Source organism: Aphelocoma coerulescens, assembly GCF_041296385.1.
Source record: "Aphelocoma coerulescens isolate FSJ_1873_10779 chromosome Z unlocalized genomic scaffold, UR_Acoe_1.0 ChrZ, whole genome shotgun sequence".
In the NCBI taxonomy this organism is placed as follows: domain Eukaryota; kingdom Metazoa; phylum Chordata; class Aves; order Passeriformes; family Corvidae; genus Aphelocoma; species Aphelocoma coerulescens.
This window is the reverse complement of record NW_027184085.1, coordinates 34,022,977-34,048,846: the sequence shown is the minus strand read 5'-3', so window position 1 is coordinate 34,048,846 and position 25,870 is coordinate 34,022,977. Positions and strand designations below refer to the sequence as shown.

Here is a 25,870-nt window from a genome sequence, read left to right as displayed (position 1 = left end):
ATAGAGGACGAGTGCAACTGGTATTTCAAAAGAGCATCACCTGTGTACTCTAACTGATCTCCGGCACATGTCACAGGAAATTAGCTATGGCAGAGCTGCATTGTTACTGTTTCAATGTACGTGAATTTTGAAGCAATTACTTAACGAAGCCCAGTTTACTGAGGAAATACTAATGTTAAAAGCAGAAGATGAGAATAGTAGGGGACTATTCTGGCTAAGCAATTCTCACGTTTTCTTGTGTGTTCAGTGCACCTTTATTGTTCTCTGAGGCAACTTTGAAATGTAGTTTGAAGAAATTTCTGTTCAGCAGAAATTAATCGTGATGAATAACTTAATCGTGGATATATCACCTTCTCTAAAACCAAAACCAAAATGAAACGTCCTTTTCTTTCATTTCCCGACTTCCCTTCATTTGGCATAAAGGATATTTTGATCAGGAGGCCTCACCTTTTTAAAATAACCCCACTCTTTGAGGCTTATTACCTTAGCTAGGAAGCGCTGGATTTTACCTCGCTTAAACCGCGCCAGCTAACCCAGGACGAAGGGGAAAAGAAAAAATAATAAATTCCTTGCCCCCGTCGCTTGGCCGGTGACCCAACTCCCGTGGGAGCGCGGCGGGCGGGGGCGGGGCCCCGCCTGCCCCGCCTTTGCGGGGCGGATCCCGCTGCCGCCGCCCGCCGCAGTCGGTGCCGCGCGGGGCTGAGCAGGGGCCGCCGTCCCTGTCCCCATCCCGCTCGCTCCCGCGCCCCTGCCGAGCGTCCGCGGGCCGGCGCGCAGCGCAGCGCAGCTCCGGGTGAGCGCCGGCGGAGTGCGGGCGGGGGTTGGGCTGCGGCGGTGCGGGGACTCCCATCCGCAGATTCCCGCCCCCATGGGCGGTACTGGCTGCCGAGGGGGGACCGGTGCCCCGAGCCCCCGGCCGGTGCCTCCGCGGCTCTCCGCGCGTGGGGCTGGACCCGCTCCCCTTTCGGAGGTGGAAAAAGTTTGTGCGGCGTGGGGCGCAGCGCGGCGGAGCGGTGCGAACTTGGGCTGAGTTAGGCGAGGCTCTGCGGCATCTCCGCGGGGGGACGGGGAAGAAGGCGGGGCGGCGGGGGACTGCGCTGCGCTCCATCGGGGTCTGGGGTCCTCCGTGTCGGGAGCGGTCTGGCTGGGATCTGCCGTGCGAGTGCCAGGGCAGGGGACAGCACGAGCGCTTCTCCTGTATCCCGTTCGCGTAATGGTCAAGGGAGCGCGGACACCGGCCCGTCGCCGCCGGCTGCGCACGGCAGCGGTGGTGTCGTTCCGGTGTATTTCCTGCTAAATGTTTTTGTGGCTGTCCGTCGGGTATTAACTCAGAGGTGGAAAATAAATATCTCTGCTGTGGTACTGTATCTTGCGGATGAAGTATGCCTCTATGACATCTTAGTATGGAAACTGTTTGAAAAAATCAGGAGAAACTGCGAATGACTTAATAACTTCTCGGGAAATAACTGCATGTAATAATAATTATTACACTTTAAATATTATTAACAGCTGTATTCCTGTATTTGAGAATACAAAATCAATTATTCTGCTGATTGATAGATTGTTCAGAATTCAGCTATCACTACAAATGACTTGAATAAGAGATGTAACAAAGTATTTTGGGGCAGTAATAGTAATGATCATTAGTAAACTAATGATCAATTTTATTGACAAAGTATCTTTCATTTCATATAAAATACAGCTTACTGTGCAAGACGCATATGTAACGACCTTCTATATTACAGATATTCTTCAAATTCCTTAACCAAAGTACCTGTTATTATCTAGAGGTTTTTTCCTGTGTTAGAAGTGCTGTTAGTCAAAAACGTTCATCTCTGGCATACATGAATAGTCATTCTTGCATAATTCCTTACCATTTCGTTTGTTTTAGGATCAAGTCTTGTGTAAATATAAACTATTTTCTTAAGTATCTGTAAGAGGAACACTTTTAAAAGGTACCATGTAGGTACTAAGAAGAATAGGTATTCTTAGTAATATCCTTATAATAACTTATTGCTTAATGCATGTCATAAAACAAAACAAGGGATGGCTGAAAATTTTTGTCTTGGCTCATCCTAGATAGTGTCCTAGGTGTGATCAGAACCAAGCCAAGTTCTCTCTGTAAAACGGAGTTGATTTTACAGAGGAGCTAAAGAAACTCCCATTTCAATCCTGTTCCAGCAGCAGAGTGTTCCACTTACGCAGCAATGACTGTTGCTCTGTGCACGCATAACATTTCAATTAATGCTGCCTCAGCTGTCTAAAGGTCTGATGAGATGCTTGTTAGCACTTTGATTGCTTTTTCTGACACTATTGTCCCTGCATTTGGGACTTGGACATTACATGTTCATAGTGGAAAGTAATTACAGAAGGTAATAATCTTTGGTGTATCCATTAAAATAATAGTTTCTTCATTTTTGTACAACATCTGGAGAGAGCTTTTACCTTCCACTATGACTTTTTTTTGTCAGCAACTGAGGAGAGCAGTGGCTCAGAGGCATATGAGAGGCATAAAATGATTATTGGTAAATCGTTATCCACAGGGTTACTGCTTAAACAAACATATAATTGCTGTGTCTGGTGTGACATGGCTTTATGTTACATATTCTGCTTCAAATTTTAAATGTAACCGAGTCTGTAAAATGCTTTTATAAGTTTCTAATCACTTCCTATTTCACTAATATCAATAATATGTTTGTCCTTTTAAGACGAATGAAGAAAATACATCCTGCGAAGAGTAAAAGTACTTAGTTCTGGGAAGACTCTTAAAGCACTTCTAACTTCAAAGCTGGAGAAAATTATGAAGAAACAGTCCATCTGACTCCCTCAGCATCTCACACAGAACACAAAATGGCTCTTCAGAAAAAAACTGTTGCTGGTGTCTTGGTGGAGTGGTGTTTGGAGGAACCGCTGTTTGGTTGCAGGCGGCACCAGAATGTGAGGAAAAAACTGAGACTGATACGAGTTGTAGGGCTCCTTGTCAGTGTAGTGGCCATTAGTACTTTCTCACTTTCAATGAGTGCCTTTTTCAAGATGGAACCACATAGCATAGCGCTGGTCCACAGCCTAGATAGCCAAAAGCTGGTGCGTGGGCACCAAAGAACTCTCTTGGATTTCACAGAACAGAATGAAAACGGCACGCCAGATCCACATGCTTCAATGAAATATGAAGCTGGGCACGACAATCAAACAGATGATCATGCGAAGGGAGAGTACCCCGAGGACCTTTTCTCTCTTGAGGAGAGAAGACAGGGAGCAGTGATCCTCCATATAATTGGAATGATTTACATGTTTATAGCCTTAGCCATAGTCTGTGATGAGTTCTTTGTTCCTTCCTTGACTGTCATCACTGAAAAACTGGCCATTTCTGATGATGTGGCAGGGGCAACCTTCATGGCTGCTGGTGGGTCAGCCCCAGAACTGTTCACTTCTTTGATAGGAGTGTTTATATCCCACAGCAACGTTGGCATTGGTACAATAGTGGGATCTGCCGTGTTCAATATCCTATTCGTTATTGGAATGTGTGCTTTATTTTCTAAAGAGATCTTGAACCTTACTTGGTGGCCACTCTTTCGAGATATGTCCTTTTACATCATTGACTTGATCTTGCTAATCATATTTTTTCTGGATAACTTCATAATGTGGTGGGAAAGCGTAACGCTCCTGACAGCCTACTTCTCCTATGTGACTTTCATGAAGTTCAATGTTCAAGTAGAAGAATTGGTGAAGAAATTTTTAAACAGGAACAAGGTTGAGAAGGTAACAACAGATGCTGAAGGAAAGGTTGGTCAATTTTTAGTTGAATTACATGTAATAATGTCCCTGTAAGTGCTGAGTCCTTCTATAGCATAAGGATTCTAATATAGTACAGTAACCAGTATAGAAAAGTTCCATGTTTTGCTCAAAGGTCTTTTTGTTTAACCAAACTGATATTACTGAAAATGAAAAAAACAAGTAGCCTTCTAGTAAATCAATAGCTTTTAGCTCCAGAATGATCCTGATCACATAGAAAGCAAGAAAGAAAATGCAGCAAAAAGACATAAACCTTTACTCAGCATTTTGGCACATTGATGAGGTCTGAGCAATAGCTGCTATTTTTTCCCTAAGCCTTTGGATTAAGCAGTAACAATATCTGGGGAGGATCTTGTGACAAAAATTTGGCTTTTTAAAGACTTTTAATGCACTTTTTTCCCCAGAGAAAGTGCAAATAATTCAGAACAGTATACAAAGGTATCTTTATACATGTTTGTCATCTACTGATGCTGATCATGCAGCATGAACTTCCTATTGTAATTAGTGGCAATTACATGAAAAAAGACCTCTTGAAAACAGGAACCACAATGGCAAAAGTCACAGGTTCTCTGTTTAAAAAGGATATGCTATTTGCAACTATGCAAACTAATTTTTGTTCACAAGTAGATAATGAAATTTATGCACAGAGGGCTTGGTAGGTCTTCAGCAATTACAATAATCTTTTAAACAGCTTTCTTCTTAAGCAATATTTAAGGGACCTATGAAGTTGAGCTGATAAATACTTCTGCATGTAGCAGTATGTTGGCTGGAATATCTGTTTTTATATGACATCGGGTATATTCATCTGATAAGGTTTTATTATACAGTAATTATTCAAATTTTCAGGGACCTAGCTGCTCGCTGTTCAGTTTCTTTTGTTTAGCAGTGGTATATGAAGTGGTTCAGGAGGCACACAATCCACCAATATAAGTGCACAGGCACATAAACAGGAGGAGAGAGACATACCAGATCTGGATATTTTAAAAGTCCTGATAGATACATTCAGTTTTAGGGCAAGCCACAAGCCACCAAAATTAAAGCTCAAAAAAGTCTCATTTTTTTCTTTTGGTCTCTAGCCACGTTTAACAGTTGTACACTTACTTGTACTTACTTTCGTTTCTGTTCTTTTCTTTTTCCAAAATCAGCATGCTCATCTTCACCTTTCTCAAAATGCATAATTCGGATTTTGTAAGTAAATGAAAGGAAAGGTCAACACCAACAAAATACTTGCCCTCATTAGCAAAGGGCTTCTTTAACTACATTAGTTGCTTTCTAAATAATGTGAGATTTCACAGTGTATTATAAGTTTTTTGACAGTTTGTGCTAAAAATATGTAATGTTAGAAAGACTGTGGTATATGAAGCAACCTTAATTTGTCCAAAACCGGACAGAAAATATAAATCTGTAACTGGTATGAAGCAGTTGTCAATATGAAAAGCAACTGGCTTGTGCTGTCCAGGCTACACCGTGAGGGAGAATATCTATATATCAAAGTGTTCAGTTACTTTCAGCTGGACAGAAGACTAAATCATTTGCAAGCCATATTGAACATTATTTATATTTTAAGTACTCTAGATGGACTTGATTTTGAAAGGATACCTTTAGGACCACTCATTTACTGTTTAACATTTTAGTTACTGAGCGCTTGTTTATAATACAGGTACACAAATTTCAGATGGGGGTGAAAAAAATCAGAAATTGGCTACTTTTCCTAAAACCACAAGCTTTGCATCATATAGTTCATGAAAATATTTTTCCTGAATTAACTTGAATTTAATTAAAATGACAAAATAATGTATTCATAAATCATTGAGGGGTGAAGAAAGATGCTCTAATTTTGTTGCAATTTAGCTAATACGTATTTTCTGCTTCCTGGGGAAAATAGCTTCTGAAGGTGTCAGACCATGTTTTTCCTCTGTGAGCCATGCTGTAAAGACATATTTTTGAATATTCCACTGACACTTTGAAATGATAAGTCATTATGAATTATTTTATTCTTCAGTTGAACAGCATTAAGCAGGATGAATGATTTTTTTATAGCAAGGATGTCACGGATTATGTTTGTTGGATAAAGTCTCAGTGAAGTTCTCTGTTAACTTATTGGCTATTATTAGGTAATTGGTTTTCTTGCTTTTTAAATTAAAAAAAAAAGAAAAAAGAAGAACTATTACATGTAGTCCTACGCCTGATAGAGATGCCTAGGACTTTCAGCTTGAAGTTATGTCTAAAGCAAAGGATAAAATGTTTTTATAGCCTGATGTCGGGTGCCCAGTAGTGAATGCAATGCACATGGGTGTTTATTTCCTAAACACTGAGGGTTATAAGTATCAGAGAAGTGATAGTCTTGGCATTTGGTGGCAAAGAATATTTCACTTCTACAGTGTTAGCTGTTAGCCTAGATTGCTTCCACTCACCAAGAGTGTGTATGTACAATCGTATGTATCAAATTAGTATACTAAACACAGAATTTGCAACCTCAGTTGTTTCTGATGGAAACTTTTTCACTTTCTTTTTCCCCATTAAGGCAGAGAATTGCAAGGCAGCTATCTGGAATTGGGTGTGTTAAAGTGTCTTGAAATATTTTAATTTCAGGAGAGTAGAGAAAATTCTCTTTTCTCTAACAAAAACTCCCTATGCCTATTTGTTGTTGATTTTGCTGCTGCCAAACTGGCAAGTATTCTGCTAAAAAAACTTGTGCATCGTATTTATCTTTAAGACTATTGTAATCTGAAAGCAGCTCAACAAATTTGAGAAGTCTAAATAAGGCATCATAAAGCTGGATAGTTGAAGGGTTAGGTGGCTTATTAGCAAACAAGTACCAAAGTAAAAAGCTGCTCAGATGAGAAACCTCCTGAGATACTAAAATGTGGTTTAATGTTAATTTCAGTACTTTTATTCTCAGGTTTCTTGAGAGGTTGAAGAGGGTTTTACTTTCTCAAGGGCAGTATTTCCCATGAGAAAAGGCTTTAGATGTGAACTTGTTTTTCTGTCTAGCTTTCATTTGCTCTAGGTGTATTCATCAGGTTGCTGGAACACGTGTGTATCTCTGTAGATGCCTTTTAGATTCCTATCCCCATTAAAGCACATTTTTTTGTACTAGAAAACTGTGACTATTTGAACTTCTGATATTATTTTTTTTAGTTGTGTTGGTTACTTGTACAAATGAGAATGCAGACAGAGTACTCTATACGAATTTCACTGTGCTCACTGTTTTCTTTCACAAGCTTTCAAACATACACAGTCTGGATTACTGAAGTGTCCACGTTGAGAAAATCTGCTAATTTTAATTTTTGGAACAATTTTGTGGCACTGATGAGAACAGACGACAAGCTTTTTGCATTTAGAGTTCGTACCGTTCATTGGTAAGGTTCTGTTTGAACTGTGGATAGTTCTGTGCCTCTTGTCACCCCCAAGGAAGCCTGATGGCAGTCTGATACTGATGAACTCCAGAGATCACTGTGAAAAGGATGAAAAAAAAAGGAGGATATTTGTAAAAGCAAGACAGCAAAGACATGAAAAGACAAGACAGAAACCAGATGGCTCAGTTCTACAGTGTAGGATGGTATATGGTATATGCAGATCAAGATGGGTCCCTAACAAGTGACTCTGAGCCCTACAAGCTGCCCTGAACAGGCCCTACAGTAGTAAGTGCCATCCCACTGCTGGATATTCCCAGAATCCCTTCCAACCTATCTTACTCTGTGGCATGATTTTTAGGTTTTATGCAGCTATCCTGCAAAGAACACATCCAAACTATCTTACTCTGTGGCATGAATTTTAGGTTTTATGCAGCTATCCTGCAAAGAACACATGATTTTTAGGACTGAGGTGGAGACTTTGGTATTAATTTGGCATCTTCCTCAGCTGAATGAAGGTATTTAAAAACATAAGCCTGAAATTGAGTATAATAGGAAGAGGAAAACAGAAAAAGCTGATGCACAAAGTTCTCAAAAATAAGACTTTTTTTCACTTTCTGCTAAGATTTCAGTCTATTCTTCATAGTCTGTGTTGGTGAAGATATGTTGAATGTATTAAGTCACGTTAAAACATCATGTGAAACTAGTTTTTAAGTACTTTTTTCCTTTAATGTCGCATGGAGATCATTGCAGGAATGCTTGAATCTGATCGTTCAGTAAATAATTCAAAACAGTTCTGTTTGGCAACTAGGAGAACAGAATGTGGGTGGCACAGGGATATTGTGCAATGACATCTGTTTCACTGACAGTACCATTTTAGATAAATGGCTTATGGTATATACAAGACAGTTGCAGTTTTTCTACATTTACAGAGAACTGCATTTGGAAAATGAGCTATTTTTACCAACACGGCATAGCTATTATTTTCTTGCCAATTTTGTTGTCTTAAGAAACTTGAATAGCTTAAGATCCACATTGATGTCAAGTGTTGCCACGGTGTATTTAATGGAAGTATTTGCATTCTAAAGGAAATTAACAGTATTTTAGGTACTTCTCTGCTTTGTGGCTGTATTAGCACTGCACGTGCACATTCACTGTTGTAATGTCTGATATAATATGTGTTCAAGGTAAAACACAAATTACCTGCATGTGTACAGGAAAAACTGAAACTCCAGAACAGTTCTTTTTTAGGGCTTCTTAATTTTGAATCCACAGACCCAGTAAATGTAACTATCTATAAAATAACCTTTCTTTTCTTGCTACCAAGAAAAGATATTATTTTCATAGTTTTCATAGTTCACAGTGTTTTACAGTTCTTAGGAAGATTTGACTTTTATTCTACAGACATTTCTCAGTTGGTCTGCTTGTGCAAGCATGTATATGAATATAGAGCTATGAGTATGTGGATCTTGAGTATCTATCTGAGCAAGATAGCTGCATTGTTTTAAGTAGGTGTTTGAAATATAAGCCTCAGCACTGACATTGAACCATCTTTTGTTTAGATAAATGTCTGGTTTTGTGTTGTTTTATCTGATTTTTTTTTTTCTCAAAAACTTTCAATTACTTCTGTGTTAATTTAATGTTTCTCCAGTAGCAGTAACTATGAGTTAATTTGCCTTGAGTTTTTAGCATTGTTGTTTCAATTTGGGACTATTAACTGACATAACCAAAGGCTGATACTTTATATATTGAACCATTAGTACAGTGAAATGGATATTATTCTCAGTTTCTTTTAGCACTTCTCAGTAATTTATTGACTACAAAGCTATGATTATAGTTTTCACCACTGGAGTCCCTTGGTTTCTTATTTATATACTCTGGTAACAAGCAAAAAATGACAGCATGCAAACATAGTGTAGATTAAATGCTCTTAAATCATGGCCATCCACTAAGATGAAGCCCTTGTTAATTATGATGGGAAAAGGAAGTCTACAACTGTGCCGCCATTAATTAATAGCAAGGGGACAAAATATCCATCAATACCTTTAAAAATAAAAAGCGTATGTAATTAAAAAGAAGTCAAATGATACATCTTAGGGGCTGAACAAAACCAGCTGTGTTGGCAAATGTTCACCATGCTTTATTTCAGCAGAACTCCAGACATGGTTAAATTTGTTGTTCCAGAAGCTGAACAAAGAGAGGAAAGTCTGGGGATTTTACAAATGTTTTTCCTTCTGTCGTCTCAGTTTTGGGTACTTTGGTCCAGATCCTCCACAGAATGTGAGAGCTACGGGAGGCTGTAGGTAGAATTTCAAGACCCAAATCAGTATACCAGACCTCAAAATACCTGCCAGCTTTGGGGTGCTCAGTCTCTGAAGGAGCTTTACTTTAAAACAGAAAAGAGGTTCAGAAATCATTTTTTTGCTTAGAGGCTTGTTCAGAAATGGCAGACCCAGCTGCAGCGGCGTGGTACTGCTTTTCCATCCAACCCATATTCCTCTGCCTTTCTCCCAAGATAGTTCTCCAGATTTACCTCTCAGATAAATATTTAACAAAATCTAAGGGCTTTTTACAATGTCTTCAGATTTTGGGGGTAAGAGTGCTCAACTGTTATGAAATTACACACAGATATCTGCCAAATTACATACATTCACTGCCCATTTTAAGTTGGTGCCACACTCATGTAAAAGTTTTGAGTGGCAAGGCACAGCTGACTCCCCTACTTTCCTGGTCTTGTTTTAAAAAACAATAGTGACCACTCCATTTTAAAGTGTGGGGGTGTGATGTGGGTAATGGAAGCTGCGCTAGGGCAGTGCTTGTTGCAGTGTCGGGGGTGCAACATTTAGAGTGTGTGATGCCCTGAGCACTGCTGACTTCAGGGTGACCTTGGCCTTTCTGAGTGGTGACACTCCCCAGGCCGCCAGCACTACACTGCCAGGGCCACAGGCCAAAAAATTAGGTTTGATGAAGTGCTTCTTTCCTGCTAATGATCTGAGGTTTTGTTGGTTTTATTAGCAGGAGTCAGTTTTCCGCTGCCAGCTGTAGAGATGAGAAAACAGGCTCTATTGTGTCCTTTCTCCTCTGATTTTTTCCTCTAAGAATTCATGGATTTTGCTTTTGTAGCTGTGGAATAAGATTATAACCAATTTGAATTTTTTACTGTGTAATGGATAGCATGTTCACACCAAAGAAAGTCCTACAACAAAAATGATATAGAAGTGGAGGTCAGGAAAATTCTTAAAAATAAGCTATGTGCCCATGCTTCTCTTGAAAAGATCTATGTGGGATGAATGAGTATTAAAAGTGTTTTACACATGGTGTATAGAACAGATGGGAAGATGTATTGGAGATGAGTGTAAATGAACAGCTGTAAAACCTGTAACTCTTCAGACATTCTATGTAGCAGCCTCTGTTACTGCTTATAAAATAAACTTCAATATAAACAATAAGACTTCCTTATTTCTCCCCAGACACGTACGAAGTTTTGTCTAACCTGCAAGCAGTGGCTAGTGTGATGTTAATAACTCTGTAGAGTAAATGTTGTTTCCTTCACCTTAACCTAGATCAGCCAGGTTCTGTTGTTTTTCAGCCAGCTTTTATTTAAACATCACTTTTTATTATTTAACTTAATTGCTGCTTCCATTAATCTGTGCAGCAGTAAGTGTGCTATTGGCACAAACTAGGGATTCGAATTATTTCTTGGCACTGACAAGTTTTTTAGAACCTACAATGACAAGATAGACCAAATACTAGGTAATTGTAATAAATTTATCATGCACAGATATGCATCATGAGATATAGGTGGCTTAGAAAAAGAAAGGGGACTGTTTTTGTGGTGGTTTTTTTTTTCTTTAAATTCAAAACCGTTCATTAAGTACTCCTGAAAATCACTATCTTCCGTTATCAGTACAAACCAAATACCTTAATAATACTTAGCTGTGCATTTCAAAATGCTGGAGATTTGGTCTCTCAAGTAGAATGCCTTATAGAATGGTCCTGACACGGTATTGTTCTGAGACAGGCACATATTTTTTAACTATTATTAATTTTCCTAGCCAAGTAATGAGATGATAATCTGGTCTTCCCTAGACTAGGTGCTTAGATAACTGTATGAAATCACAGTTTCTTTCCACAGTAACTCATCATGGGAGAAAGATAAATTCCATTCACAGTATCTGATAAGAAGAATATGATTTGTCATGTATACAATTGTATGTACAGTTAGCATACCATCCTCACCCAAGCTGTCATTGAGTTGCTTATTATTTATTAAACATAGATGTCCAAGAAGTAATTTAAAGAAGTAGCTTACTTGCCTGTATGATTTTGCAATATATCTTCGCTAGTATCAGTCGATATATCTGGTAGAAGACAGCACCTTTTTGTATTATAGGACCTAAGTCAAAACAGTACTGTTGATGCTCTGTTTTGCTTCTGGGGAAAATTGTCAGATCAGATGGTTTGTATTTAGTTTGGTTTGTCATAAATTTGTGTGTTTGAAATTCTTGCAATTGTATTGTTAGAGTGCAGGTCAGTGTCACAGGCAAGCTGAAAATCCTAAGTTAGAGCAGCCTTAGGGCATACTTTTGGCAAGAAAATTACATCTGACAGAAAATACATTGTAGTACATTACCACATATTTCGTTGTTTTGCAGGCAATAGCTGTATCTTTGAGCAAATACAGTAGTTATTTGCTGTCACTGGTGGTTTGTTCATTTACCTGTGTTCTGATCTGAAAAAAGGAAATGAAAAGAAGTTCTGTGTTGGAAAAACAGCCACTGCCTTGCTGGTAATAGAAGTGGGCCTCAGGGCAGGGGAGAGCAATGAGAATTCAGTGTGTTGATCATGTATTTGTTTTTACAGCAGGTGGAGGGTTCAGAGCTCATGTTGTCTCTGAAGTGGCTTTATCTAGCAGTGTAACTACAGCCCTGCCTTAGCCACTCACTCGGTGTGATTTTACTGTCCCTGTCAGGTACAATTTCATCAGGGCAGCTCAAAGAACAATTACTGCTAAGTTACTGTGTTTTGCACTATTCCATTACCATTCCATTGTCATCCATTTTGTGATTTACATGAACAGCCATAAATAGCTGTGCTCTTGGATGACTTCCTTTAAGGTGAGTGTGCAAAAACAGGCTTAAAGGTGTGTCTGTGCAATTATGTTAAAACTGCTGTGAAGTCCTACACTTAAGAGAATAGATTGGTGCAAAATGTTTTCCTGTATGAGGAAGAATAAAGATAGCAGGGAATTTGTACTACAAACTATGTTGACAAATTAATCAGAATTTTTCCTCAGGAATTAATCCTGCTTTATCACCTCTTAACTGCTTAATGCTGTGAGTCTAGTCTGGAGTCAGCAGTAATACCAGTGACATTTATTGCATAACCAAGTAGTGTAAACTCTTCACCCTCTCACATTGCTGTAAAACAGCTCTAGCTGATATAGATCACTAAGCAAAAGGCATGTCTGCTGTCACAGCCTGTGTTTGGTGACCTTCAGGGCATCATTTGAGACCTGTCTAGTTATATAGACTTTTGCCCAAGGGAGAAGATTGAAGTTTGCAGGGTTTGTAGCATTAGAGGATAGCACCACTTTTGGGATTAATCAGATGTTAATTTTGTTGTTTTTTTGGTTTTTTTTTTTAAATTTGTGCTGCAAGCTTTTATCAAACTACTAATTAAAGTCCTTCTATTGCTACCAGGCACAGTCAGAAGGTTATCATTTAACTAAAATTCATGGCAATCAAATATTTGAGTGGAAAACTCCCAAATTTTGGAACTCCAAGAATTTCTTTGTCCAGGAGTAGTTAGAAATAATTCATATTATTAGTTACTTACGGATTTTTAAAGTCAACTGAAATAATTTGAAAGTGTCATACCATCTTACAGCTAGTTTTGTTTCCATATACTTTTATTTAAATATCCCTATTTTTCTGCTTTATTCTTAATATTTATTGTATCTATTTACTACACTTTCTTTTCATTTAGAATGTTTCTGGATAGAAGCATATTCTGTTTGAAGTCTTCATCTTGGCTGGATTTTTAAATGCTGCAGTAATATAAATACTATTAAATACTCTGCAAAATTTGAATTTAGAAGTGATTAGTGTTTCCTCTCTATATTGCAAACCATGGAAAGCTGTTAAGTTCTGAATGAGTTTTTTGGAAGGAGACACAGCAATGCTAGAAGTCATAGACAGAATACCTGAGTCTTCTTTCAAAACCAATGGCAAAATTCCTTTAAAATTTACTCAGAGAATGATCCTGGGGCTACACTGCACAGGAATATTGCCATTGTTTTTTGTGTTCCATTTCTGAAATAAAATCCCTGCTTGCTGCCACTCCGAATCGTGCTCTGTGCATTATAATGAAGTGATTTTGTAGCCTTTTGATTGTCTCGTTGTCAGTGTGTACCAGAACCATTTCCCGCTGGTGTGTGCATGTGTGCGCTCTGTCAGTCTGAAGGTGCTGTGTGCGCCATGCAAGAGGTGAATGAGAAACGGGGCAGTTCTCTAGGACGGTCATTTGCGTGCTTCCTGCACCATTTCGCCTCTCTTCTACCTAGTAACCCTTTTCCATAAGACTCACTCAAGTAGTTAAAGTTTTTGATCAGCACATTCCTCATAGGATTTTTCCAGATTAGTTTTTCAGAGAAAAATGTCTGTGTTTTCTTCTTAAGTATGGACTCCTTCCAAGCAACAAACAAGTCATTCCTGCCTGAGGCCAAGGACATGATGTACTGAGCTATTGACATATTTTATTGTACCTAATGTATCACATTAGTGATTCCTTATCCTGTACCTCTACAGAGATAGAAACAGGAAACTGAGCAGTAAGCTGGGGTGAGAATTTATTACTTTCTTCACTTAAAATTTCCTATTAAGTGTAAGTGCTTTTAAGCAAAGTAATAGAAATGTTGCCACACCCATTCCCTAATGATCTTTCAATATATTAGTGCATACATTTGCAAATATATTAGTAATTATTTGCAAATATTAATATTGAAAATCAGTATTTTCAGATATATTAGTATTGAAATTACTTACTGAATTATTTGGATAACTTCCTGTGTCCATTTTTTACTTGCAAACAACACAGTAAGGCTATTTAGAATGTAATATAGTGTATATATATTTATCATTAAAAAAAAGCATGCAGCCTCTTCTTTTTAGGACCATGGGAAATTAATTTTGATTTATGATCTTGTACATAGACATGTGTGAAGAAGTACAGATTCTCATCTTCAAATAACATCAACAGGCTTAGTAACAGGCTGGACTGAATTGCAAATTCATGCCTTAGCTTTGGGTTTAAGGGTCAATATGTGGCTCTCTCTTTCATTTAACTGTCTTAGAAACCTGTGGCTTTCAAGCCTTGTAGAACATTGTACAATGTGCTGTAGGAAAGTTTTATTTCTACTTGCTTGACTGGATTGCTGTATGCAAGAAAAAAGAAAGGTCAGCATATTGATGGCAAAATGGTCTTGGAGGCAAAGCAAGAAGATGGTGGCATCTGAGAAAAAGGTGGTCAGGCTTGGTGGAAAGAAACCCGACAGCGTACATGAGACTCTCATTTTGCCATCATGATGTTTTTGAAGCATCATGGTAAGCATATCCTCTTTGACAAAGTTTTAAATGTTAGTAAATTTTCTGCTTAAGAATTCTTTCCATCATTAACACTAATGTCCTTCCTTAAAATATTAGGAGGAATAGTAGGGGAAAAAGTCAAATAGAACTAGAATAAACCCTATATGTGCAGATTTTTGTAATTTCAATAATTATTTTGTTTTCTTCTTTTGTGAGGGAAAGGACTAAACTGAATAAAAGGTAGCTTTGAAGTTGATGTCAAGTTTTCCTGTTGATTTTGATGAAAGTGAAATTAAGCCCAAAAGTCAGGACATGGTGAATTATGATCTTGCTGCTTCTCTGATCTCTGTGTGCCACTGTATGATTCCAAGCCTCTGAGCTGCTCTCCTTCCATATTAAATCACCCTTAGCAAACAAGAAAGCAATTTCTTTAGGACTCATAGCAAGCAGAGCAGGCTTTATCAGCTTTCGGTGCCCTTGGACTCAAACTGGAAAAGGGCACTCAGTGTTTCACAGCATAATCTGCCCTGTCATGTGATTAGTTTTTGGATTATTGATAAACATCAAAGCAATTATTGTGTGGTGGCATCATACTGTCTTTTCCAGACCACTACTAGAAACCACTGCTGCTTTCATCTTTTTTAAGGGGTCTATCTCTTGAGGGGAATTGTGGGCATGGGAAAAGTCAGTTAATTCCTTTCTGAAATGTAGGAAAATCTATTAGCTATTTTGTTAACTAAGTACAGATACAGGAACATTTTTGTGAGTGATAAAGTGAAAGAAAACTTTTCTCTGTGAATAACCTGCTCTTCCTATGGAAAAGTACTCTGCAAAAATACAAAGACTAATTTTCAGATTTAGTTTATCTATGTTCAAAATTATCAATGAGAAACTCAAGATGTAGACAATTGCAGAACCCAGCTCTTGGCCCCAGATTCACCTGGCTTAGCTGTGCTGCCTGACCTATGAATATAGCCTCCTCAGTTTAGTTCTGTAATCACTACAGAGAAATGGGCATTTTTATAAGGTCATAGATTCATTGAGGTTGGAAAAAACACTTCAGATTACTGAGTCCAGCTGTTAACCTAACATGTCAGCTCCACCACTAAACCATGTCCCTAAGCACCACATCTACACAGCTTTCAAATTTCTCCAGGGATGATGGAGACTTTCCTGGGTATTCTGTTCCAATGTCTGACCACCCTTTCAGTGAAGAAATTTTTCTTAGTACCATGGTGCAACTTGAGGCCATTTTCTATTGGCCTATCCCTTGTTATTTGGGAGAATAGAATGACCCCCATCTGGCTACACCCTTGTTTCAGGCTGTTGGCGTGAGCGTAAGGTCATCCCTGAGCCTCTTTTTCTCCAGGCTGAGCACCCCCAACTGCCTCAGCTGCTCCTCACAGGACTTGTGCTCCATACCCTTCCCCAGCTCTGTTGACCCTCTCTGGACATGCTCCAGCACCTCAGTGTCTGTCCCATAGTGAGTGACAGGCCCAAAACTGAGCACAGGATATGAGATGTGGCCTCACCAGGGCCGAGTACAGAGGGACAGTCACTGCCCTGCTGGCCACACTATTGCTGATCCAGGCCAGGATGCCACTGGCCTTCCTGGCCATCTGGGCACAGCTGGCTCATGTTTGACTGTCTGTCAATCAATACTCCACCAATAGGATCTTTATTGTAAGGCTTAATCCTCTCCTGACCTGGAACTGGGCAAAAATCTGGGCTATCACCTGCAGCAGTAGGTTGGTAAACCTGAAAATCTGTCTCCTGTGCTTTTATTGTAATACCATGAATAATTACCACAGTGCTGCCTTTTCTGAAACCTGGAATTACATCAGGTTGTGTGAGGGTGATAGCCTGATGTCATTTAGCACAAGGTCACCTTTGAAACAGAGGTAATTAAAAGTTGCTGTTTTTCTATGCCACCAAGCAAAATAAAATGCTTATTTAAGTGTTAATCTAGTCTGTGAACATTTAATTTGCTCCTTTTCTGTTCAGGTCAGTATGTAGATATTATATATGGTTCCAAACAGGTACTTGAGGCAAATAAGCTATTAAGTGAGTCTTACTGTTATTTATAGAAAAGTTATTGGCACTGCAGCCACAGACACTGTTAACTTACATGATTCATAGCAGACTTTTCTGGATTATCTTTTTTATAAAATGAGGCATAATTTTAACTTTCAGAGAATTACAATATTGGTTAACTACTTAATCCATTTTTAATTGATCAAATTTCTAACCTTCCATGTAGATGTCTGAACATTTACAACAAATTAATTAAATTGCATAGATCTCCTAAAATAACAGGGAAACCCTTGTTAGGATTCAGCAACTTCAGCTTCCAATGGAAAAAGAAGTGGTTAATTATGAAAATTCAGATTACATTGTTCTTCCTCCATCTGCTTTTAACTGTTTTTGGATGTTTGTTCTTCACAATTAAATGGTAATTGTTGTTTTCAAATATTTCACAATTTAGTGAGGGAACAGAGCCTGCTGTAAGGAGATGTGTACATACAGTCCTTAACAAAAGGAAATCAGTTTGCAGTCATGGCTCTTTCAGGCGTGTTTGTTGAATTTCAGCAAGTAATTTATTTCACAATGTTTCAGATCTCCTCAGAGTTGTAAAATCCTATGCCTGCCTTACTCATTTGTGAAAAAGAATGCAAGCCCTGAACGTTCTTGGATGTCATTCCATTAAAATATCAAAAATCAGTATTACAACATCTGTGTGAAGCAAGAAGACAGTTGGCATTTCACTGATGAGATGTAAAGCATCCTCTCTTTCTTCTTGTTGCAGTGGTTCTGACCATCACCTTTTTTTGACATCATGAATGAATCATCAGAGTATCGATTATCCTGTTAGAACAGTGTAAGGGTAAAAGGATAAGGCATAAGTGTAGGAAATTGGTATTGAGAAATGGGTATTTTTTAAAAGACAAAATCCCTTCCATTACAATAAGGATTTGATGCCACACTTCATTATTGTGCCTGTTACTTCATGTTAACCTCTGATTTTGTACCATGCATATCAGTGTCCATTTGCCATGGAAAACCTAAAATTTACTGTCTTCCCTTTGCTGACCACCCCTTTGAGGCATGAGTACCTTCTTTCTAAGTGTAGAGGATGGGGTGTGGCAGATTGGCCAATGGCAAGCCTCAGTCCCTGCTCCCTTACCTCTTCTAGAGCCAATGCTGGTTGCAGTTTTGTTCACCAAGCTTCTTACAGCAAGGGAAGAGTAAAGAAAACCTTTAGGTTCTGGTCAAGTAGCCATTACTTACCTGATTTCCTAATATGTTGGCATTTCTGTTCTAATGTGTCAACTTTGTCAGGTGCTGTCAGGGACTGACGTTGTTGCATCACTGTTTCCCAAAGTGTGGGCCAAAGGGATGCTTTCTGACAGTCTGTGAAAGACCACAAAGCAAAGTGCATCTTGACATCAAGAGCAGAAGGATCTGTTCTTTCAGCTCCAGATGTCAACCAGGGATTGGGCACTGCAGAGTGCTGAACAGCTGCATGGGACTGGCTTTCTGTTCACAGTAGATGGATATCAGCATTGTTGGTTTTAATGAGTTTTGGATAGATTCAAAGTGCTAGAAGGACTTCATGTAATTGCAGCATATTCTGTGCAGAAAGTGCTGACTGTTAGATGTTGTTTGGCATCAAACACTGCGGAAAAGGGAGGCAGGATTTTCTAACTCATAATGATGTCCTGTACCTTTCTGACTTTTTGTATTGGAGAGGAGCTGTACTGCTCAATATTAACCCCTCTGGCAAGGAGAACTTTGATAGAAATACAGTTTTTCTGGGCTTGAACTGTTACTATAGTGTGCAGTGCTCCTGATATGAGAAGCTTACTTAAGTTCGTGAAAATATGTGGGATGAATATAAGCTCAGTGTCAAGCAGAACTGCTAATTTCTGTGATCAGAAACAACTGTGGAATGTATCTGTGTTTATGAATTTTACTTTTGATAAAATGCAGCCCCATTTCCTGTGAAAAATACCGCTGTCTTTTTCAGTTTACTTCCAAAATATGGTGCTGCTATATTGTCTGCTGGGTGAATTTATTCCTTGTAACATGTATGAAAGCTTAAAAATAAATACAGGAGAAATGGTTTTTGTGTGATTGAACTATGTGTGGGGACTTCTGGCAGGGCTCCCCCAGGCCTGTGGTGACTGTTCTGTTGCTTTTGGTTAGTTCCACTGGGGTACCGAATGTCCAGGGAAACATGGACTCTCCTAACTGGAATAGAAGAGAAAAAATTTTGTTCAGATCACCAGTAAGATTAGATACAGTACTGAAAAGCTAGGCTCCTTATCAGCAGAAATAGTCATGCTTCTAGTGTAAGCCAGTGTTTTTCTTCAGCAAGGTTGCTAGCCAGTGCAGCATGTATGCCAATAATACACTTGTTGTGAAGTAAACTCCTTTCATTAATTCTGCTATCACATAAATCTCATTCAAGATTATGAAAAGGTAACTGCATTTTGTCAGAAAAATTTCAGTCAACCATGTGTGGGTCAGGACTTCTTGTAACAGTTGGCCATTTCCATCCAAAGTTCATGACCTGTTTTTTTTCCTGTTTCACCACTTATGAGTTTGTTGAAATGTAAGATACAGTTAACAAAAAAAATGTGTAGAATGGGATATGTGAAAGCAAAATAGTAATTTACTGAGTCTATTTCTTTGTCCTGTGAGTCAGGAAGGAACTGTTAGGCAGCTTGTATTAGCTTTCAACAAAGCTGCATCTGAACAAAGCTAAAAAACACCTACAACCTTGAAGCATTAGCAAGTCTAAATTACTATTCTAAATTACTCTTCTAACAAGCTATAGAACTAATCATGACACACGTATCAGGCGATCACAAATTAGTAGCCACAGAAACGAGCAGTGGTTTGCTGTTGTAAAATACACATCTCAAGAGTTGTTCAGACCATTTTGTTCATGTTGTGGCAATTAGGAGTGTTAAGGTTAATATTTCTGCTCACATTGTTAAAAGATGAGCTGAGGACAATCAAGAGAGGTTCAAATGTCAGCTTTCATTGTGTGCAGTATTTTTCTGATAGGTGTGCAGATGCATTTTAATTGGGTCCAAGATGCACCTTGGATATGCTGTCTGTCTGTTAGTACAATAGAGAAAAGTACGTACTAAAAGTATGCCTAGGGCTTTTAATCTCTGTGTAATGACAGCAGAGGGCTTCTGCTTACCAAGGAGGAAAAATCAGCATAGGCAAATGTGTGTGCGTTCCTGCTGTGATGTGTTCCCATTACATGCTAGTCCTTGAGCAGAGAAATACATAAATAACAGAACAGTCCGTACCTTTCCTCTTTTTATGTCTGCATTTAAATCTGCAAAAGAACATCTGGTTCTCAGAGGACAGTTTCTCTGGAAGAACTTGTTAAGGTTGCGAGATTAAAACAGAGATGATACTCATCACACTGCCCCAAATAAATGTAATGCTACAGTAATAATAACACCACTTCTTCCACAATTAAAAACTTTTTGTGTGTATTAAGAGAGTGAAATCAGGATGACAATGTGTAATAGTGCCATCTGGTGACCTTCTTTCGGATTGTGCAGTGAAAATATGTGATTCAGCATAAGACATTCTGCTTAGAAATACAACAAGCCTTTAGGTTTAATTTTTTAGATTCAAATTCCTTTGAAATTCAGAGTTATCAAGAGAGGATATTTTTTCAGGTCATTAGAGATAGATGAGGGTATGCTGTTTAAGCATGTGTATAAAAAATTGGGGTGTTTGTTTCTCTAGTGATACTGATATTGAAAAAATACAATTTTTACATATCCTGATAGGCATATGTGTCTTCTTGCTTCAGCTGAGAATGGTGCTGCCCATTCAGTTTGATGAGGAATTCATATTATTATTTTAATGCACTGTTTCTTCAGCAAGTCAAATGACACCTCTTTACAGCCCAGCCTTGCTGTTGCTGATTAGAGCTGATCTGTCACGGCATTTGTCGTAGGGCTCAATCTCCGGTGGGAGCAGCAGATTCTCCACACTGCTGCAAGCCGTGGCTCTCAGTCTCTTGCTTGATCCTGAGCTCATAGGGCTAAAGATCCTGTTCTATTTCTCAGCTGCAAAGAGCTGCAATAAAACAAAAATACAGCCTCCTAGCTTTGCAGATGGATCGCCTGGAGATCTCTGTACCCCTGCTGGGCCTACTCAGAGACAAGACAAGAAACCTGATAATGCGTCTTGCTCAGCAGCAGTTGGAAAATGAAAGATCATCTTAAACTTTTTCCTAAATATGTTTCTCGTTTTCTCCACCTCTTTGTTTCTGAAGCATGGCAGAGGTAAAGGAGACACGGTTGAGACCTTAAGTAAAATAAAACTAGTGCATGTACACTGTTATTATTATAGAATATGGTGTCACATATCCTGTTCCGTAATTTCAGTCATTTGTAATAGGAAATGCCCTTCACCTGTCTGTACAGATAATTAGTTATCCATGCTTTAGGCCAGAAAGCAGTGGGTCCCATCACAGATCAGTCATCAGGTGTATCATGTACAGCAAATAAGTTCATGGAAGGACCCAGATATATGTGGAATGATGTTCAGTACGTTACCAGTGTTGCAAGTATAAACAGAAATTTGCAAATAAATAAGAATTTTTAACAGGCAAGACTATACTCACAAATACTATGATTTTATTTAATGGCAGCAGTAAAAAAAAGTACTGCAAGGCCCTTACCGCCAAAAGTATTTTGTCCTTCAAGTCCTTAAATTCTGGAAGTCAGATGCCTTGGTTAAATTTTGTAAGCTTGAAAGGCAAGAGGAATGCAAGTTCAGTTTTTAGCTTTCTTTTGTTATTGAAGGAGTTTGATTGAATATATTGCCCTTCTGAGCACAGAGAGTGTAAGCAAGCTTATTGAAATAAACGGCTTTCATTAAAGTATCTCTAATGAGGTTCTGCATTTAGAATCACACCGGGGTTGAGGCTTACCTGCCTCTGGAGATTGTCCAGACTCAGCCCACCTCAAGCAGCTCAGCTACTGCAGGTCATGTCAGGGCCATACCTGCTGGATGCAGGTATCTCAAAGAAGAGAGGATCCACACTGCCCCTAGGAAATCTGTACCCTTGTTTGACCACCCTTGTAGTTCAAAACCATTTTTTTCCAAAGGTTAAGAAGACATTTCTTGTATTTCAGTCTGTGCCATTGCTTCCTGTCCTTTCCCTGGGCACTACTGAGAGGGGTCTGGCCGCTACACACCCTCCTGTCAGGTACTTAGTAACCTGTGAATGTTCACTGTCCCTGAATCTGCTCTGCTCCTGACTGACCAGCCGCAGCTCTCTCAGCCTCTCTTCCTGTGACATGGTCTGGTCTGCCTACTACCCTGAACATCTGGAATGGAAACAGGCAATTATTTTTTCTTTCCTCTGGGCAAGTTCAAGAGTTCGGCCTCTTCCCTGAGACTGATAACTGTCAGTATTTTAAGGAGTTATTTTCATGTCTGGGTATTAATTTTTCCTGGGTTTTCTGAGACCACCATTAATGTTATACAGAACACTCTCACATTTGTTTCATATTTTAAATTAAAAGGAAGCAAGAAATGAGATTAGACTGAGTCACATACACTGCAGCTAAGTAGCTAATAATGTATCAGAAATAATTCTTTTTGGTAACCTCCAAGTCAGTTTTTAGCCAGGACAGCATGTGTTTCTGTACTGTATATTAAGTCTTGCAGATGCTCTTGTCCCAGATCAATGCTTTAGATTATGCAGAATAAATTAATTCCAATGTATTTCAGCTTAAACTGTTCAGAAGGGGCTAATGTGCTATGCATAGCATGAGGTTTGGGGGAATGATATGAGGAGTTACTTTAATTTGATCTGGACTTCTTGCTGCCTATTTAGGGTATCTTAGCAAAAGCATCAAAAGATGGGTATATGGAGAGGAGATAAAAGAACTCATTAACTGATGTCCATGAAGAACATGATGTAAGCCAAAGGAGAACAGGTTCTCTCTGGTGCAGATGGAATGTGAATGAGTAGGGAATGGGGTACTTTTCTTACAGGGCCACCAAGTAAAAGATGTTTGTTGAAAATGCTTGAGATATGATACTTTTTAATAGCACAAACCTATTCTTGCAGGTCACTTCGGCTGTCTTGCTCAGGACAGCCTCATGGCTGTCTCTTGGTGGAGAAGCCCTGAGTAGTGCAGAGCTGCCAGGAGAGACTGAGTTGAGATGGAGAGACTGATTTTTTGAACAAAAAACCAAGGTGCCCTAAAGCACTACTAATGCCAAGTTCTAGAACAGCCAGTTTACATTATAGAAATCCTTTCATATCTCTGTTATCTGTTGGTGCATGAACCCCGTATGAGATATCCTTGCAATTATGATGAAACAAGTTTAACTGAGACCAAACCTACTTTTATTTTTTGTGTGATTATATTTTATACCCGTCAGCCTAATGGCAACATTTCTGAAATTTTCCCTGTTTTAATTATACACTCATTTTTCTAAAGACTCTTGTCACAAGAGGAAAGTTTCTGGGAAGTTTTGGTAGCCCTGTCTTACTGGGGAGGTACATTGTTTGTCAGCATATGAGCTTTTTGATCTGACAAGAGAAACATGAAGCTATACTGTTACCTGTTTTCAGGTAAGTACTTGCTTTTCGCAGTGGACAAATGTAGTTTTGGCATATTGGTTTTCTTGTTGTTTGATTCGTATTAAGTCTCTTGTGAAAAGCACATAAAATTTGTGTGTATGTAAATGAATTATTCCAACGAAACATACAGAAATGCAGTTTTAGTGATAATAAAGTATAAAGCACGTGAAAAATACTTATATGAAATGGCAACAGTTAACCTTTGGCTTGCAGAATCATACCTTGGTACCTGGCCATCAACAGGAGAAAACAGATGAAACCATGATGTGACTGTGTTCTAGCGATTAAGGAATTTCTTTACCCACTCACAAGTCTTGTAGAAAAATGTACCAATCTCTGAGGAACTTTTCTTCAGGCACAACATAAAAAAGAACTAAATTAGTTGTTTGATTACTTTAGACTGTTGTCATGGGCTGTCAACACTAACTGGTCACAGTGGAAACCAAACGCCTTCTCTGTGAGCAATCTCTGAAATATTAACTAGGACTAACTCAGTGGGTCTGCTTTCCGTAGAACTGATACCTCATTGAAAACTTGGACTTCCAAGCAGCTCTAAACAGCATTAAAATTCAGTGGTCCTCCCCCTCCCCCCCACTGTTGGTTGAAATTACTAGTAACAGAGCTTGTTCCTGAGAAGCTGATACTTTTCTTATGATATGAAAATGAGTTCATTTTCACCTTTATTTTATCAGCTGTTTCTTCCCCAACACATTTATCCTCTGTGCCTCACAGATTAAAATAAAAACCCCCACCATTATATTTACTTACAGTTACAGCAGCATGGAAGGCAATAAAAATACATAGAAAGCCACATCTGCTTGTTTTCATGTACACCAAGATGAGATTTATCTAGCATAAGACTCCTCCAGTATGGGTATTACGATCTGACTCTCCTTGTAGTCTACAAATAGAAGTAAATGCATCTGCAGTGCATATCTAAGACAGAAATTCCTGTGTTGCACTCAGGAGGTGTTTTTTCATTTTGTGATGTAAAAGTCCATCAGAGTTATATTACTACATTTAAACTAATGGACCCTATCTTAGTCACCTGAACAAAGTTTGTCTTTAATTACAGACTCTCTGCAAGGAATGAAACATCAATCAATGTTAGGGCTGACTTCAGTTCATTAAATCACCCTAGTATCAGCTGATTTCCTTCCAGTTACTGGAACATGTCTGACACACCCTAAATGTGAAGATCCTTTTGAAAGAGACAAATAATCGAGTAGGTATGTGAGACATGAGGTGAGGTCCAGTGGGGTGCTGCACCTCACCTTTTTAAGGTTCACCTTATTCCCAAGGAAGACTCTTCGGATACGGCTACACAAAAAGTCCTCAGAAGAGTGATCAAGGTTGCTAATACGGGATTGACCTGTGTCTGGGATCCTTTTAGCTAGCAACCATGATGGGCAGGAAGGACGTGGTTTTCTGCTTAATGTGTGGCAGGTATTAGGATCACATTGCCATGAAGCCTTAAATCAGACCGAATTTCATTTATGGCAAGAAAGTGGTGAGTAACATCAGTATCTAAATCACAGAGTCACAAAGATTTCAAGGATTCACAAAGATTTACCACCCCCTTTGCTCCCCAACAAAAAGCATATCACCACATCAGGGGAAGTAGAAAGGATTATAACAATTGAATAGTAATGAGTGACTGCCAAATGCAAATTGTAAATTATCAAAAGGTGGAAGAGGGAGTAGAAAAATCAGCTGGCAGATGTTGTAGCATTGTATATCTTCTGTACACGTATGATAGAAAAGTATCCTAAATCTTTGTAAAAATAGAACTAGTTTACAGAAGAGTTAAACAAGATGAATATCAGCTGTCAAGCAAAAGGGTTAATTTCAGTTTTCAGTGAGTTATTTTGGAATGGGCAGGAACAGGCAGTGGCTGTTGTGACTTTGGCTGAAATACACACAATTGTTTACTTGTTTCAGGTTTTTCTACTCCCAGCTTTATGGTTATGTCGTAAACATGGAAATATTTATCAGAAATCCTCTGTAGATACACCAGTGCTTAAACCTCCATAGGTATGACAGCCCACTCTATAAGCACTAGGATGTGATGAGAACAGTGAAAGCTGTGGTTTGCTTATGTGTCTCACCAGTATTCAGTGCACTGTAGTGGTTTCTGCTGTCTGCAGGAGCTTTCCGTGGCACAGTAGTGTTCTTTGCATTCAGTAATCCAGGGGCAATTTTAAAGCAGTTGCCTCGTTCAAATGTAATAACATTTAAATTTTTCTAGCCGGGAGATTTCTCTGTGTAGGAATCCTCAGTGAATTAGAGCTAACTAGGCATGCCACATAAATTAGGGTGGGACTAAGTAGGGCTCTGTGGGGCTGTTACTCAACAAGAGTGGCAGAAATGTATCTGTTCCACCACGCACTGTTGTAATTCTGTGAAGCAAGAACACTTTGTGACAAGACATATTTGCTGTCTCTAAGACCAAGTCCTTCTCTGATAGCTTGTACAGCCAGTGGCAGGGAGCCTCA

The 25,870-nt window shown here is 38.9% G+C and overlaps 1 protein-coding gene across 1 annotated transcript in view; it reads left to right on the top strand.

The window, feature by feature from the left end:
- Nucleotides 1–708: 708 nt before the first annotated feature.
- The window catches only part of SLC24A2 (solute carrier family 24 member 2), a 108,069-nt gene continuing 82,907 nt past the window's right edge, over nucleotides 709–25,870 (top strand). Inside the window, exons 1-2 of the mRNA XM_069001578.1 lie at nucleotides 709–793; nucleotides 2,709–3,783. Coding sequence (XP_068857679.1) covers nucleotides 2,851–3,783 — 933 coding nt within the window. The 5' untranslated portion in view covers nucleotides 709–793; nucleotides 2,709–2,850. The remainder of the gene's footprint in view (nucleotides 794–2,708; nucleotides 3,784–25,870) is intronic.